At 48.8% G+C, this 16,490-nt stretch overlaps 1 protein-coding gene across 9 annotated transcripts; it reads right to left on the minus strand.

Annotated features, from left to right (window-relative positions):
* Positions 1-309: 309 nt before the first annotated feature.
* Positions 310-15,531, minus strand: LOC140601676 (b(0,+)-type amino acid transporter 1-like). Of its 9 annotated transcripts, none has more exons than XR_012004681.1 (7): positions 14,730-15,531; positions 10,181-10,314; positions 9,876-10,005; positions 8,561-8,708; positions 6,873-6,960; positions 2,011-2,077; positions 316-1,369 (listed from the first exon to the last, which is right to left on the minus strand). XR_012004681.1 is itself a non-coding variant. In XM_072770960.1 (7 exons), exons 1-6 carry the CDS (start codon positions 15,480-15,482, stop codon positions 2,036-2,038), a joined length of 1,272 nt encoding a protein of 423 aa, XP_072627061.1. In that variant the 5' UTR covers positions 15,483-15,531; the 3' UTR covers positions 321-1,369; positions 2,011-2,035. The 9 variants fall into 9 exon arrangements, 8 of the variants coding, with proteins under 8 accessions (XP_072627063.1, XP_072627059.1, XP_072627061.1 ...); XM_072770960.1 differs by having other exon boundaries at positions 321-1,369; positions 8,584-8,708; XM_072770957.1 differs by lacking the exons at positions 316-1,369; positions 2,011-2,077 and adding an exon at positions 5,497-6,360 and having other exon boundaries at positions 8,584-8,708; positions 14,730-14,825; positions 14,949-15,529.
* Between the last annotated feature and the right edge of the window lie 959 nt (positions 15,532-16,490).

Genomic DNA, 16,490 nt, shown 5'->3' on the forward strand with positions numbered 1-16,490 from the left:
GAGCTTGAGGCCAGGGACCCAGACTTCTCCGTTTCCCCAAGAGATGGTTGGAATCTCCCCACCTGGGGCTACACTCAGGGCCACTCCCTGGGCTGCGACAATGAACAGTCGTGAGCAGTACCAGCATCAATGAATCCCAGGCAGAGATGGCCCCTGGAGCTGGTCTCAGGATCACCCAGCCTCGTGTGTCCCCCTCACAGCCCCCAGGGCCCGAGGGAGGGCTCAGGACATGCCTGGGAGGCCCAGTGACAAATAGCTATCTTTTTTTTTTTTAAAGATTTTATTTATTTATTCATGAGAGACACACAGAGAGAGGCAGAGACACAGGCAGAGGGAGAAGCAGGCCATGCAGGGAGCCCAATGCGGGACTCAATCCCGGGTCTCCAGGATCATGCTCTGGGCCGAAGGCAGGTGCAAAACCGCTGAGCCACCCAGGGATCCCCAAGCGGCTATCTTTCTATTCAGCTCCAGTCTCACCATCTGTTTCTCTGCCTTTTCATCTGACCAGATCACCAGGAATTGCTGATAGACTGATCTGACCGCCCTGAATGGGAAACACTCTAAAGATGCCATTTACTTTTACACTCAGATATATGTCTGCGTGGGACACCTTGGTGGCTCAGTGGTTGAGCATCTGCTTTTGGCTCAGGTCATGATCCCTGGGTCCTGGGATCAAGTCCCGCATGGAGCTCCCTGCAGAGAGGCCTATGTCTCTGCCTCTCTCTGCATCTCTCATGAATAAATAAATAAAATCTTAAAAAAAAATAAATCTATCTTTTCTGTTCTACTTTTGCATTATGTTTTAAAGATAGCTTTGTTTCTGGCCTTCTTTCTGAGGGGCTTGAAAAGGCCTTTGGATCAAAACAATAAGATTCTAACTTTTCTTTTATGTGTATAATATCACATAATTTTCCACCTCTAAAAACTGTATAGCATTTCTGGATCTAAAATGAAAAGCATAGATATACAAATCCAAACCTTATCCCAAGAAAAGATGTTTCCTAAGGGGACATAGAGATGGCTTGCAAAATGTTTTTTTTTAATTTATTTAGCAATTTTAATAGCTCCCAAATGCTTTATACTGACTCCCAAGAGTGTGACAATGAACAGTCGTGAGCAGCACCAGGATCAATGAATCCTGATTATATAACAGACCCTGGCCAGGTGGCGGAGAGACAGTGTAAAAGATATTTTAAAGAAATTTCTGAGATTCTTCATTTTACAAAAAGTTTCAATCCAGAGCATGTATAAATGAAGCAAATCAAAAGTGATGATGTCAGAGCATCTATATTCCATAGACATTCTGTAGTTCACAAAGGTCACAGTCCATGTCACAATAGCTTTATGGTTTAGATGTATCTTCCTACACCTAAAACATAGATTTCATTTATAGCAAAAAATAATGGCAAACAGTAATTCAGGAGGAGGACTATAGCATAGAACAAACAAAGATGATTCGGGAAGAAAGAAGGTGCCTGCTTTTGGATCATCACTTTTCTATACAACCAAGTGGTCCCTCTAGCTTTGCTTGTATTGTAATAAGACCAGAGAATATCCATGGACAATAGGCCAATAATACCAGGCATCCATTAAAAAGAGATGATATAAAAGAGAGATATAAAAATACTTTTTTATACAAAAAGTCTTAAAAAGTTCTCCCACATTAAGCATTAAGGAATTTTTAGAAAACTCTAGAGTATAGCCCATTGCTATCTTAAAAGGAATAAGGGATGCCTGGGTGGCTTAGCAGTTGAGTGCCTTCGGCTCAGGGCATGATCCTGGGGTCCAGGATCGAGTCCTGCATTGGGATCCTTGCAGGGAGCCTACTTCTCTTCTCCCTCTGCCTATGTCTCTGCCTCTCTCTCTCTCTCTCTCTCTCTGAGTCTCTCATGAATAAATAAATAAAATATTTTTTTTAAAAAGGGGGGATGTGTCAGTTTATGCTTATCTGTGTGCATTGGAGTTATGTCTCAAAGTAATGATCTGCTGGCTTTTGTAATGTATGTTTACCTCCTTCTGTCTTCCTCACTGGTACTCAAGGGCAGGGCTGGACAGTTTTTCTTTCTTCAGTGCACACCTAGGCAGGAACAAAGATTCAAAAGCCCTCACTAGCAAAACTTCTTTTGGGCATATTTGCAGAACCAGTTTTTCTTCCCTCAGAGGCAAAATAAGACTGTGTGACTGTGGAAAGTAAGGAAAGAAAATGAGGGCAGGGGCAGGGGGAAGGTGGCCAGGAGCAAAAGGACAGGGAACACAAACGCAACCAAGGGATCACTGATGTGAGAGGGATGAGGAGAGACAGCCCGGAGACCAGGGAGAGGATGACCTCACATCACATGTGGTCTCCTTGGCAACTCTCAAAGTGAGGCCCATCTCAATTGGTCAGCAGTCCTGGGCACTTGTAAGCCTCATGAATAGAGGAGGGATGCACAGTCAGGACGGGCCAGATTATGCTGCAGTAACAAACATCCCCCAATCTCAGTGGTTTAAATAACAAAAGTTAATTTTGCTCACACTCCATGCCCAGGTAGGGTTGGCTGTGGGCTGGCCCTGCAGCATCCCATCATTGTATCAGGACCCAGGCTAACAGAGCAGCCATGAGAACACTGCCAGCCACCAAAGCAGAGGGAAATGGAAAATGCAGGAAATTGTGCACTGGCTCTTGAAGCTTCACCCTAGCAGTAACGTTCGTCATTTCAACTCACATTTTATAGACCAAATCAAGTGCTGGGGTTACATCTAAACTCCAAGGGGACAGGGAACTCTACAATCCTACCATGTGGTCAGAAGGAGAGCTAGAGGATAGTGAACAGTATGAATGATCACCACAGGGCACGCTTGGGTGGCTCGGTGGCTGAGTGTCTGCCTTTGGCTCAGGGTGTGATCTTGGGGTCCTGGGATCAAGTCCTGCATTGGGCTCCCTGCATGGAGTCTGCTTCTCCCTCTGCCTGTGTCTCTGCCTCTCTCTCTGTGTGTGTCCCTCATGAATACATAAATAAAATATTAAAAAAAAAAAAGAATGACCACCACAGTAGAGGACTCAGACTTCTGGTCTGGGGACAGAGATATGAAAAGAGAACTGCTTCCCCTCAACAGGTAGAATTGAACAGGTTGTGATTACTCTAACAAGCAAAGAAAGCAGCAGTGGACTCTACCATGGTTTATGTGCACGTGCAGAAGCTTTCTGGAAGTAAGCAAGGAAACTTTTTGCACTGGAAATGGGGAGTGTGGAGTAAGAAATGTTGCCTTTTTACTTATATCCTTTGTAGTGTGAAAATTTAACCATGACATTCATTTGTATGGATTGATTTATGAAACTCAGTTTCCACTATTCTAAGTATTCAGCACAAGACAGTGTAATTGGTCAAAAGGAAGTCCAAAGAATTGAGTGCTTATAACTGGGAATAGCCAGGCTCTGACCCAAACAGAAACATCCAGATGTTGTTGGGTGGACCTAGGGTTAAAGAACACTGCCCTTCCCCCAGGAACCCAGCCAGCACCTGCCCCACACATTTCCTGGAATTTATTGCTTCTCTAGAAGAAACAGTGAGGACTCTGACCTGGTCCCCAAGACTCAGAACAGTTTTTTTCCAATCCAAAGGCCAGCATCATGACATTTACTATGTCATCTCTGATTATAGAAGATAAGTAACAATGGAAATCATGGTCTTGACTTGGAGCAAGGAAGTCCAATATACTAATTTCTTAAGAAATCTCAGATTTCCATCAAGGATCACTTCCCACTACTATTCCGGGACCCAGGAGGGGGGGTCTGGGGCAAAACAGGAGCTCAAGGAGGATGTCCTGGGAAATTGCAAAGAGCAGGAAGCTGTCCTCTCAGAGCCTGGCCTTGGGGACCCTTTGCACCATCACAAAAGGACTGTGAGCCCAAAGGCAGTTGGTTATGGGAAGGATGAGAAGACTGAGTCACAAACTGAGACACAGCCTAACTGGAGGGCAAGACCCAAGGCCAAGCCTGTGATGGTTCAGCTCCCCTCTCTGTTTCCCACCCCTAGGCATGCATCCACTGCCAGCTGGACGCGATTGCTCAAGGCTTGGGAGATGTCCCCGTTCCTTAGAGAACCTTCTCAGGATATGGTCTGGGAGCCCAGGGCAGACCAGGCATGATGGGGAAAAAAGCCATGCATGCAAATCCTAAAAAATATAACTGTGATGCATTCCCCCATTGTTCAGTGTGTACTGGGGGACAGCACAGATAAAGAGTTCACAGTTCAGAAGGGAGGTATAACAAAAAAGAAATATTAGGTCTTTGTCCCCAGTTCCTAGCACACAGCTCCCAAAGCATTAGAATCTCTGGAGTGATGGTTGTCTTTTGTATGCTATTGAAGAGGACTAATGGATAGGGGCCCCAGACAGCTTCCGGATGGGGGCTGGTTTCCAGAAAGTCCAAGACAGATGAACGGTTGAAACTTTCTGCCCTACCCCCACCTCTGACCTCTGGGGAGGGCCAAGGGGCTGGAGATTGAATTCAATCACCATGGCCAACGATTAATCCACCTACATAAATGGAACTTCCATAAAAACTTCTAAAGGACAGATTTCAGAGAGTTTCCAGGTTGAGTGGACACATCAAGGCGCCAGGAGGGTGACACAGCCAAAGGGAGCATAGCATGGAAGCTCCACACCCCTTCCCCTGTGCCTTCCCCCGTGCATCTCTTCCACTGGGCTGCTCCCCAGTTGTATCTTTCATAATGAACTGGCAATAGCAAGTAAGGAAAGTGTTTTTCCAGAGTCCTGAGTCATTCTAGCAAGTGACTGACCATGGAGGGAGGGGCTGTCACCAAGCTGGGCAGAAGCACGGGTGATCGAGGGACCCGATGTTAAGACCGGTGTCTGCACCTGGTGCCTGAGTCCTTTAGCTTTGGGGGTCTGTATTACCTCAGATAGTGCAGAACTGAACGGAATCACTGGACACCCGTTTGGTGTTGGGGAAAATGGAGAAGTGGTTGATGTGAGAAGAAAACTTAACAGAAAGAGCTTGTGGGAGCCTTTTCCATATCCGGGCGGTAAAATGAAAGCCATACATAGGTCTCTTGGCCCAGCTGCGGGGGGGGGGGGGGGGGCGGAGGGGGCTGAGCAGAGTCCCTGCCCCTCCTCTTTTGGATGCCCTCCCTTCCCTGAAGGACTCAGAAGCTGCACCCCCAGCCTTTCCAAGCGCTGCCGTCATCCTTCCTGTCCCGTATTTTCACCTGGGCAGCAAGATATCTCTGCCCTCTTGCCTCTCTCTAGTCCTACAACCACATTGGCCTGCTGAGGTCAGTTCTAACTTTACATCCTTTCTTCTAGAATTTTGACTGTCCTCCCTTTCACCCAAAGCCAATAGAATCCCTCCCTCCCAGGGATCCGGCTCTTGCCTCTTTCTCTGTTCAAGCTGGTTGGCAGCTTTAAATAGGAACTAAAGTAGCACGTCTTCCTGAGGAAGTTTTTTCAGACTCAGAGCTTTTCCATTTGCAAGAAACAAGAACTCACTCCAACTCACCTGAGCCAAAATTGGAAATTTATTACAAGGTATCAAGTTGTCCTAGACAATCAAAAAGCAGGAAGGGCAGTCAGATGGCAGCTGGGCCCTGGAAGGACAGAGGCCAGAACTGGAAAGCAGCCAAGGATGGAGGCTGTCGCCTGCTCAGATCGTTCCCCCAGCTCGTGGGGATCATATAATTTCTCAACACTATTTCGCGATGTATCTCCATTCCTCTCTCCACAGGCGCTTTCTCTACTCTGCCCAGATTATGGAAGATGGTCCCACACAGATCCCAGAATTTACCATTGTCAGGTCAGGCAACCATCAGAATTCTAACTCCAAAATCTCCAAGGAAGGGAATGTATTTCATGCTGCCCACCTGGAATATCAAATAGCTATACCCGGAAAGGCAGCCCTGCGATACCAATGTGGCTATGAGATCCCCTTGCATTGGAGGAGCAGTTCTTAGAGAAAGGGGGATGCTGTCCTGGTTGGATACCCCCAAAACTTCGCGATAGCTGTATTTAGCATCCCAGTCGCTTATTGGAATTATGCATAGTCAACCTACAGAAAAGCTGGCAAGACCACTTGTGTGGGGGTAGAGGTGTTGCAGCAAGGAGGGCAGTGCACACCTGTCCAGTCCTTTAGTCAACGTTTTTAATGGCTGGAGCAACTTCCAGGAGCAGCTGGAGGTACATGGTGGCCATCTGCAACCACTTGGGCTGGCACTGGAAGTGGACAAGCAGAAAATAGACCGGGATGCCACTGAGCAGGAACAGGAAGATGTATAGGAACTCAATCTGGGGGTGGTCGATGATGGGTGCCAGCACCAGGTAGAGAGAAGCAAGGAGCATGATGACAGGGATGACGGTGGGGACCTGCCAAGGACACAGAGACCTGAATGATGGAGAGGTACTGGACATGGTGTATGGCACCTGGGCTCTGTCCCTCCTGCCTGCCTGCCTGTTGTTTCCACCTGCCACCAGTTCCCTTCTTCCAGTCCCTGCCATCATAGCTTGGCTAGCCAGAAAAGCCACCTGCCAGCTTACAGGGGGCCATCCAAGGAGCAGGAGCTTTGGGACCCAGCTTGACCTCCTCTCTGAGAGGAGATTCTTGTGAATCCTACTGTGTGTGAGCATCCTCTCGGCATGTGTCTCCTGCTATTCTCCCTCAGGGTCCTCCAGAGAAGTGAATCCCCAATAAGCAGAATCGATGCCTTGTGATCCAGCTGTCCCTCACCCGCCAGGAAATACAGAAATTTTCTAGCAAATATGACAGTGGCCACCTCTTACATTCTTTCTCTAGGCCCCATAGGAGGCTGTGATCCAATAATCTGCTTCATGCAACAGCCTAGGGTTGAAAAAAGCCCAATGTTTATTCCAAAGTCTACCTTGTAAGGTCGAGGAAGGTTCTTCTTCTTCATCCGCAAGTACAAGAGACAGCTAATGGTAGTTCCATAGGTGATCCAGCCAAGAAAGCTGAAAGGCAAACAGAAGCTGCTCACTACTGGGCCCTGCCCGGGGTGGGCCTAGCAGATGCAAACGTGGGGCAGAAGTACAAGCCCATCAGGGGCCTTTCAGCCACCTGCAGGTGCCCTTGTCCATGCAGACTAAGGAAAGAAGATGGCAAGGCTGGAGTTCCAAGGACAAGAATGCCCTGGAGGGTATTCCTGCCTCCTTCATCTTCAGTCACAAAGTGACACGTACACAAGCCCAGACACCCACTTAGCTTCAGATCAGGCCTTCTTTGTCCCTGGCTGAACAGAAGAGGACAGTTTTCAAAGGAAGGGAGGAGCATCTGCTTGTCCAGAAAAAAGAGTGATGGAATCTCAAGAAAGTCTGTGCTCTCCTCAAGGACCAGCGCATTCACAGCAGGTCCTCCTACCTTAGAGTTGGTGATAGGGTAGGCTGTTGAGCACCCAGACAATCCCCTGGCCTCTGCCTTCTCCAGGGTAGGTAGTGGAGTGACTGATGTAGGTCTGATGAAAGCTTCATCGACCTTGGAGTCAGGGTCCAGACCAGGCCATCTCTTGAGGTGGTCAAGACCGGGAGACTTTGTGTTCTTATGGGGATGGATCATCCCAACATTCTCACTCATTCTCAGTCACATTCCCCAATCTCAGCCTAAAGAAACCCTGGGCTCATCGTGGGTTTGATTTTATTCTCACCATGTAATGATTTTATCCTTTCTCATGGGAAAAAGACAACAAGAAAAACCAGGTCTATTACTTAATGTTCTGAAGAAAGTCACATCAGGCACCACGTATCCTGTTCCAGAAGATTAGTTTTACTTATGACAACAAGGAAGAGAGCACACGATGCGTGAACAATTACTCTGAGAACTCCCTCTGCACCCCGACACTCGCTTGCCTGTTAGTATGAGGACATGCCCGCTGAACCTGCTTCAGATGAGGTCATAAAATTATGGCTGGATGGCACAATAGCCTATCATTTCTACCCCAGGGAAGGTAATAAAGGGGATCAGAACATCTCCCCACTTCAAGGCAATCACTGATTATACCTTCCCAACTTGCTTGTGGGTCTGCCTTGAGTTTGCTAGAGATATGCTGGGTCAGGGTCCTGAGCACAGATCACACTACAAAGGGAAGATCACAGCACAGCCGAGGGCTACAAGTAGTAGTGAGTAAAGCCCAAAGATAGCTTTAACACGACCCCAGCGACAGAATAATGGAACAAGGTGGAATAAAACATGACAAAGATAACACAAGCCTTTTACTTGTCTGCCTCTTGGTCAAACATTTGTCTCATTGAATTTTTGGAAACAGGGCAAGAGAGGAGGGAGCTACATTTAATTTTGGAAATATAACTGGGAGGGAATGGCTGAAATGTGTGTGCATGTGCTGGAACCCTGAGCTCAGGCTTCTAGAAGAGTGCATGCACATATGCATGTATATATATAGGCATATATGTCATAATTACATGTAGGGGCTTCCAGAAGTGTGCACGCGCGTGTTTACATACATACATGATTGTGCATGAATGTGCACACAGAAGGGACTTCTATATACATGTATGAGTGTATGTGAGTATGCACACAAAGGGGCCCTGAGATACCCACCATGGGAGGACAGTCTCACTTGCCTCAAGAAGTTCACGATGGTGCTGAAGTTTCCTGGGATGACCAGGACCAGAGCCACTGCGGCGGTAAACATCAGTGCCGGAGTTGGTGTGAGGCGATGCACATGAACCATAGACAGAAGTTGGGGCTGGGAGCAAAGCCGGGTGTCAGGCAGCCCCCCAAGGCAGCCACAGCAGGTATCGGCTCTGGAAAGCTCCCAGTCCTCCTCCCCCACCAAACTCTCTCTGGACACCAGCAGGCCCAACCTCATGGTCCCCAGTCTACACAGCTTCCTGATGTAGGCCCCACTTGGAGTGACACCAGGCCCGGGGTGCAGTGTGGGGGGCTTGTCTCTCCAAGGCAGCCAAGACCCAAATAGCTTAGGATGTGGGCTGGAGTGTAGAGAGCTGAAGCAGGGGCCTGGCCAGGTGGTTCATCTTCTTATTGGTCATCCCCAAGACAGGAAGAGGGACCAAGGGTGGGAAGACAGAAGAGTAGGGAGGAGAGGGGAGGACAGTTAGGGACGGAGCATGGAGTGGGATTGCGGGTTATTGTGGTAGATTGTATTATTACTCAGCAAATAGGCTCCATCTCCCACCTCTGTAGGGGAAAGATGTTCTAACTCCTCATCCATTGATGCTGGGCTTGGCCAATGAAAGGTGAGCAGGAGTAACACAGCAGAGGCTCAAAATACGCTTTGGCTTGGTCTCTTGAACCCCTGCCACCTGCTCCAGGCAAAAATATGCTTTGGCCTGGGTCCCTGGGACAAGAACAGCCTCACAGTGCCAAACGAGAAAATCTGAACAACAACCCCAGCCTGGAGCAGAGCCACAGTGGCCCCAGGGACTGATGAGCACCATGAAATGTTTGCTGTCGTAAGCCCCTGAGATCTGGGCGTTATCTTTTATTGAGCATCATTGCTGCAAAAGCTACAAGAGGGACAGAGTCCCTGGGGGAATGGCCTGAGTGTACACATTGACTCTGCTCCTGTGGCTCTGCCCTGCTGGCCCCACCCCCCTGGAGTGCACCAACATCTTCGTCACCTACAGGCTCCACAGTGTGACCCAGTATGGTGATCTCCCAAAACCTGAAGTCAAAAGACTGGAATTGAGATCGAAGATGCGTGGGATGCTTTAATCCCATTCTTAGAGAGAAGAGGGCTATGTCCTGTAGGGGAAGTCCTGGGGGCGGGAGGGGGGGGGAGCGGTGCGGGCTAAAGAACTAAGCTCAGGCAGGAGAAAGCTTAGCCTTTGCAGCCCTTCCAATGCCCTCCTGCAGCCCCACCACCTTGCCCGGCCCGGACCCCATCTCTCACCATGTGGCCTTCTCTTGCAGCCACATAGCACACACGGCTTCCACCGAAGAATGTCCCATTGGTAGAGCCAAGTGTCGAGAGGGTGACAGCCAAGGGTACCAGCCAGGCCCAGTCCCCCAGCACCTGGTTCCTAGGACAGTAGAGGAATCAAGGGAAGAAACTCCAGCAGCAAACTGGAAGGCAACCACAAGGAAACAGAGCAAGCAAAACCACTAGTGGCACGTTGAAATCCACACAGGGCACTGTCCTTCCCCAACCTGGATTGTCTGCCCGGGGCCAGGGAACGCGTCACTTGACTCACTCACCCCCAGCTCACGGCCATAGCATCAGAGGAAAGGAGTTCATTGGGTGACAACACTAGCAGGTAACTGATGTTGACCAGGAGGTACAGGCTGGTGACCAGAGGGATGGCGATCATCAGCGCCCACACCAGGTTTTGCTGCAGAGAGCCGGGAGAAAGGCCACATGTTAGCAGATGAGTTCCTTCTCAGGCCCCCAGAACGAGCTGGTCAGTGCAGTGCTGAGCTCATCCTGGCTACAGGGAACATGCCAGGCCCTGGGGACCACTCGGGCTGTGTGCTCACAGTCCCATGCCATGGACTCACAAACAGCGGGTGTGCTAGTAGGCCATGAGGGACACTAGGCAGTCACAGCAGTGCAGGGACCCAGGAGCTGTGCTCAAAACTTCCAGAATCAGTAGGGCCTTATACTGGGCTCTCCTTGAAGAATGAAAGAGATTCAGGCAGGTGGGAATGGGAGGCATTCCCAGGAGGGGCAACCATGAGAGCAGAGGCAAGAAAGCTAAAGGTCTTCATTCCTGGCTGTTTATTGAACTTTGCAACTGGAATATTCCAAGACCACCATGCCAACCCTGCCTAGTCTCTGGGTCTCCAGGACTCAGACCCGGACTGAGGGCCACGACTCCCAGGGGTTCCACCCTGTGCCCCCAGTCTCCTCACCAGGAAATTGGGGGTCACTGGGGATCTGTAAAGTGGGACTTCTCACTGCTCTGCCCCTCTGCAAGGGGTGAGGGTCAGCAACGAGGAGGGGAAAGGAAGGGCCTGGACACAGTGGCTGTGGGCACTCGGAAAGCCTATACTATTGGAGCCTCAGTGCCAGTCTGACCCATGGGCTCCCAATGAAGGTACTGAGGGGCGCCTGAGTGGCTCAGTAAGTTAAGTGTCCGACTTTTGGTTTCAGCTCAGGTCATGATCTCAGGGTCATGAGATCGAGCCCTGTGTTGGGCTCTGCGCTCAGTGCAGAATCTGTTTGAGATTCTCTCCCGTTACTCTGCCCCTCCTGCTTGTGTTCATTCTCTAACTCTCTCTCTCAAATAAACAAATAAATACTTTTTTTAAAAAAAGGTACTGAGCAACCATTCAATAAGAATGGAATAATCCATGAAAACTGGGTAAATCAGAGTGTATTCCCTCCTGCTTCACACCCTCAGCCCTAGACGTCATTCCGGAGCCAGAGGCAAATAGAAAGAAGGGGTCTCCCCAGGACCCAGAGATTCCCCAGGCGTGGGCCACCCTGGATAGACATCTTTAGACTCCAAGGTAGAGCCCACTTCAAAGTAGGAAAAGCATGTCTACAACACCCCCAGCCTCATCTTTCTCTAGATGTCCTTTAGCTTACCTTGTGAGGGGCAGGCAAGCACTGATGAGCCCAGAGCCTCTCCCCTCTGTACCCAAAGGGACACCAGAACCTGGCATTTCTGTTACTGACACAGTGTAACACGAAACGAAACAGAGATGAGGTCATTCTGCACCAAGAGGCAGGGAGGTCCAGCACAGAGCTGCCCCAGGAGGCCTGTACCACAGTCCCACTCAGACCTCCCTGCCCACCACGAGGTAGGGCCCTCTCCCATTTAAGCACCTGCCCCTGGTTAGCGTATCTTCTACCCTCAACATTATATAAAAACCAATTTCCAGGGCACCTGGAGGCTCAGTCGATCAAGTGTCTGCCCGGAGTCCTGGATCATGCCCCACATCAGGCTCCCTGTTCCTCTGCCCCTCCCCACCCCTGCTCATTCTCTCTCTCTGTCTCAAAAAAGTAAATAAAATCTTTTAAAAAATAAAAAAATTGGGATGCCTGGGTGGCTCAGTGGTTGAGCGTCTGCCTGTGGCTCAGGTAATGATTCTCGGGTCCTGGGATCGAGCCCCGCATCGGGCTCCCCATAGGGAGCCTTCTTCTCCCTCTGCCTTTGTCTCTGCCTCTCTCTTTCTCTGTGTCTCTCATGAATAAATAAATAAAATCTTTTTAAAAAATAATTAATTAAAATTAAAAAATTTTAAAATAAAAAGCAATTTCCAGATCTCTCTGCCAGGACTAAGATCTCCCCACAGAAAACTCTGGAGGTGGGCATGGGGGCATGGAGGATAGAGTAGTGATCTCAGGGCCCATCCTCCATAAACACACCCTGCATTTGAGACTTTCCAGGTCTCCTGCTTCCTGTCCACACTGCTTCCACATGGCTGTTTGGCCACAAACCTCAACAGCCCTCAAGGCTCAGCTCTAGCTCTGCACTTGCAGGAGGCCTGCTTGACTGCCCTGCCTCACGGGGATCTCTTCTTTCTGAGTTCTAGCAGCAAGTGGAGGCAGCGCCCCAGCAAGCCTTATGATATCCAAGCCTCTGTCCCACCCTATCCTGTCCTCTAAGGGCAGGAGCCAGGTACGGTGACCAATTCAACCCAGTTTGCCTAAGACTTTCCTGCTTTTAGCACCGAAGTCTGGGATCCTTGAGAACTCCTCAGTCCCAGGGAACCAGGATGGTTGGTCAGCAGGCCTAGCAGGTCACGTGACAAACATGTGCAAGTGAAGCCAATAGGACAGCAATGGCTTCTCACATAAAATGGGTCCTTCCGGGGTGCATGGGTGGTTCAGTGGTTGAGTGTCTGCCTTTGGCCCAGGTCGTGATCCTGGGGTCCTGGGATCGAGTCCCACATCGGGCTCACCACAGGGAGTCTGTTTCTCCCTCTGCCTATGTCTCTGCCTCTCTCTGTGTGTCTCTCTTGCATAAGTAAATAAAATCTTTTTTTTTTTTTTCAATGACTCCTTTCAGGTCCCCTCCAGCTCTCAAATCTGGGGACCTGGAAGCAAAAGAATTGCCTCCACCAAATGGTCATGGCCACAAATTTCTCATCTTCCCAGTCCTGAAAATGTGTCGTGCCTGGGTCCAGAAGAGGCCACTTATAGCAAAGATGGGCCAGTGAAGCAGAATCCTGGGTTGCCCCTCCTGAGGGCCCCATCATGGAAAGCCCTCAGCAGGCAAGCACCCACCATGCGTGACCCAGCCATCTGCCAAGTCACAGGGAAGGGGATCTCATATGCTTTTGAACTTGACATATCTTGGACAGCCCACCTGCCAGCTAAGCCCCAAGGTGCACCACAAGAACAGTGAGATTTTCTGGTTTCGTTCTTGAATACCTTAACTCTTTACTCAAATCCCAGGGCACATGGGCACAAACCTGGCCCAGGTTTGGCATAGGTTCAGCAGTTTCTTGAAAAAAAGTGTGAAACAGAGATATACTTAACATGTGCTTCAGAGAACAGAGAGCCAACATTTCAAATGCCCAGCATTCAGAGGCACGGCTTTGTTTTTGCTTTGAAACCCATATTCGTCAAAAATGCTCTACATACAGCTGAGTTCAGCAAATAACAACCTGTGGACCAAATCCAGCTGGCTGCTTGTTAATAAACGTTTACGGGAGCACAGCCACACTCATTTGTTTACCTATAACTTTTTCATGCTACAACAGAGTTGAGTAGTCTTGACAAAGACCTCAATGGCCCACAAAACCTAAAATATTAACTCTCTGGTCCTTTACAGAAAAAGTCGACTAATCCACGCTATGTGGTGTGGGAGCTTGTCTCACTCATCTTTGGGCCCCTTGCTCTTTCCTGGGATCAGCTTTGAGCCCAGGGCCTGGGTTCCGAAGGAGAGTAGTCTACACCTGTGAACTGAATGAGCCAGTTGGTGTCCCCACCCTGTAGCCCATACCCTGCCCCAGAGCCAACCTGAGCACACACTAACCATTCACCTGAACTGACAGCTGTTGATGGCACTCCATCCACAATGATTATGCCATTTGATACCTTAAAGCCTCATCAGGTAAATGGAGCAGCTAATTATGATCCCGTTTCACAGGTAAGGAACTGAAGCACAAGAATTTATATACCAGAATAAAAACTTGGTCCCAGGACTCTTGGCCCTCATTCATCTCTCTCTGCTCTTGGACTTCGGTCTCCAAGCTCCTTTTTTCCTCCCAAATTCTCCCAAACCTCACCCCCACTCCCCAGGGAGCCTTTATTGAGAGCTGAGACGTGTAATGACCCCTGAGCCAGCCCTGAGAATGTGGAGGAAAAGACTCAGTTCTCATTCTCTGAGAATTAAAGACTCTTGCAGGAAATAACAGAAAACAAGTAGCAAGCTAAGCAAATATATTTACAGCAAAGGGTTAATTACCATAGTAACTCAAAAGTCCACATGTTCAACTATCAGGACAGATAACAAGCTGAGTCACCAAGCATGGCCTCTCGCTGGTGGTATGACCTCAGAATCACTTCCCCCTTTCTACATCTCATGTGAAAAATAGAGGGGGACTGTACCTACCTCACAGGGCAAATGAGACCCTTGGTGTGATCCGATAAAATTCTGTGCCCACTTGAGAAGTTATGATTCATATAATTCCACAAACAAATTAAGCGAGACAGTGGGCTGGCATGCATGACTGCAAAAAGGGAGCCCCCACTTTCAGCTGATTTCTCATGGTTTTAGTCAGCTCAAATAACAATAATTGGAATTGCTGATGTTTGGAGATTTCACCCTCTGAAGAAGGATCACGGACTCACCTTTGGATTCTTGAGCTCCTCCAATACATAGTTGACATTATTCCAGCCATCAAAGGACCACAGGCCCTGGTAGAAGGCCATGCCGATGCGCCCGGCCTGCTGCGTGGTATTGTGGAAGGCAAACAGAAAGGCTTCCGTGTAGCCACGGCCCTGGCCCAGCACCACAGCCCCACCCCCCACGATGACCAGCAACGAGAATACTTTGGCAACCGTGCACACATTCATCAGCATGGTGGCCAGCCGCGAGCTCCAGCAGTTGACCAACGTCAGCAGCAGGATGCAGATGGCAGCCACAGCCTTGAGCACGGCTTGGGGCATCGAGGAGCAGCCCGGGTAAAAGGGAGCCACTGCATACTCAGCAAAGCTCAGAGAGACGGCGGCAATGGCAGCTGGCCTGACCAACAGCACAAATGTGTAGATAACCAGGAAGGCTGGCAAGGAACCAAAGATTTGCAAGATATAGGCATACTCCCCGCCAGATTTGGGAACCAGGGCCCCCAGCTCAGCATAGCACAGGGCACCCATCATGGCCAGGAGACCACAGACTGCCCAGACCACGAGACTGGCCCCAGGACTGCCCACATAGACCAAGACCCCCTGTGGGGACATGAAGATGCCAGAGCCGATCATACAGCCTGCAATCAGGGACACGGCACTCCACAAGCCAATCTCCCTCCTCAGCCTTAGCCCCGCACCGTCTGGCTCCCGTCCTGCCACCCCCTCACCACCATCTCTTTCCTGACTTCTCTCCATCTCAGGACTTCAATAGCTGTTGTGTCTAGTTGAGCAGAAGCAGATGCTCTGATAGGTAATTGTCTTGTGGGCTTCCTGCAGGAGTTAATGATTACACAATGCTTTGGGAAGGCTGAACCACAGACCAGACAATCAAGGCATGGCATTTAGAAGGGACTGAGCCTTCACTGATCTACCCGTCCCTGTCTGACTCACACTCCAGCACAGGCAATTTGCAGGAGCTATTTGCCAATGTAACCCAGGAAAGATCAAGAAAAGGAGAGAGGGATTTGGTAGAAATCCCTGCTGCTGCCCAATTCCACAACACTGTGTGTGGAATAAGAGTTGGATGAGTGCTCTGTGCCAACACTAAGAATGCTGAAAAACTGCACATCAGGAACCTAAAAAAAAAAAATCTCTGCAGTAGTTTATCAGCCAAGCAATACAACCCCTATTTTATGAAGATTCCAATTAAAATTTCATGAATCCTAAAAATAAAATAAAACAAAATTGCATGAATCCTGTTTTAAGAAAGAACTAAGATGATCAAAGAAGAGGATTCACATAGTGCAGAACAGAGCCTGTGCCCCTAGCAGGAAGGGAGCAGGTGGTTAAAAGTGAAGTACAAGGTCTGGAATGGGATCCTGCGTTCAAATCCCAGCTCTAGTCCCTCACAGTTGTGTGAACTCAGATGAGGTCTCTGAATCTCACCCTACTCATCTGTCAATTAATCACAGTATCCACCACACATGGTTACTCTAAGGATTAAATAGCATAGTCCATTCAAAGTAGCTCGAATAGTAGATGAAATATAGCAGCAGGCTTTCCTTAAATGTTACTCATTACTATGTGGCAAAGAGTATCATTAGTTCCCTAGTTTCAAATATATATATATAATATATATTATATATATGAATATTATATATGTATATATATTTAAATGCATATTTCATTGGTTTATAAATAATGTTCATTTTAGGATATAGTATATAACTTTTTTGTTAACTCTCCCTTATATTTTTAGAATCT

The sequence above is a fragment of the Canis lupus genome, chromosome 12 (genome assembly GCF_048164855.1).
Source record: "Canis lupus baileyi chromosome 12, mCanLup2.hap1, whole genome shotgun sequence".
Lineage (NCBI taxonomy): Eukaryota > Metazoa > Chordata > Mammalia > Carnivora > Canidae > Canis > Canis lupus.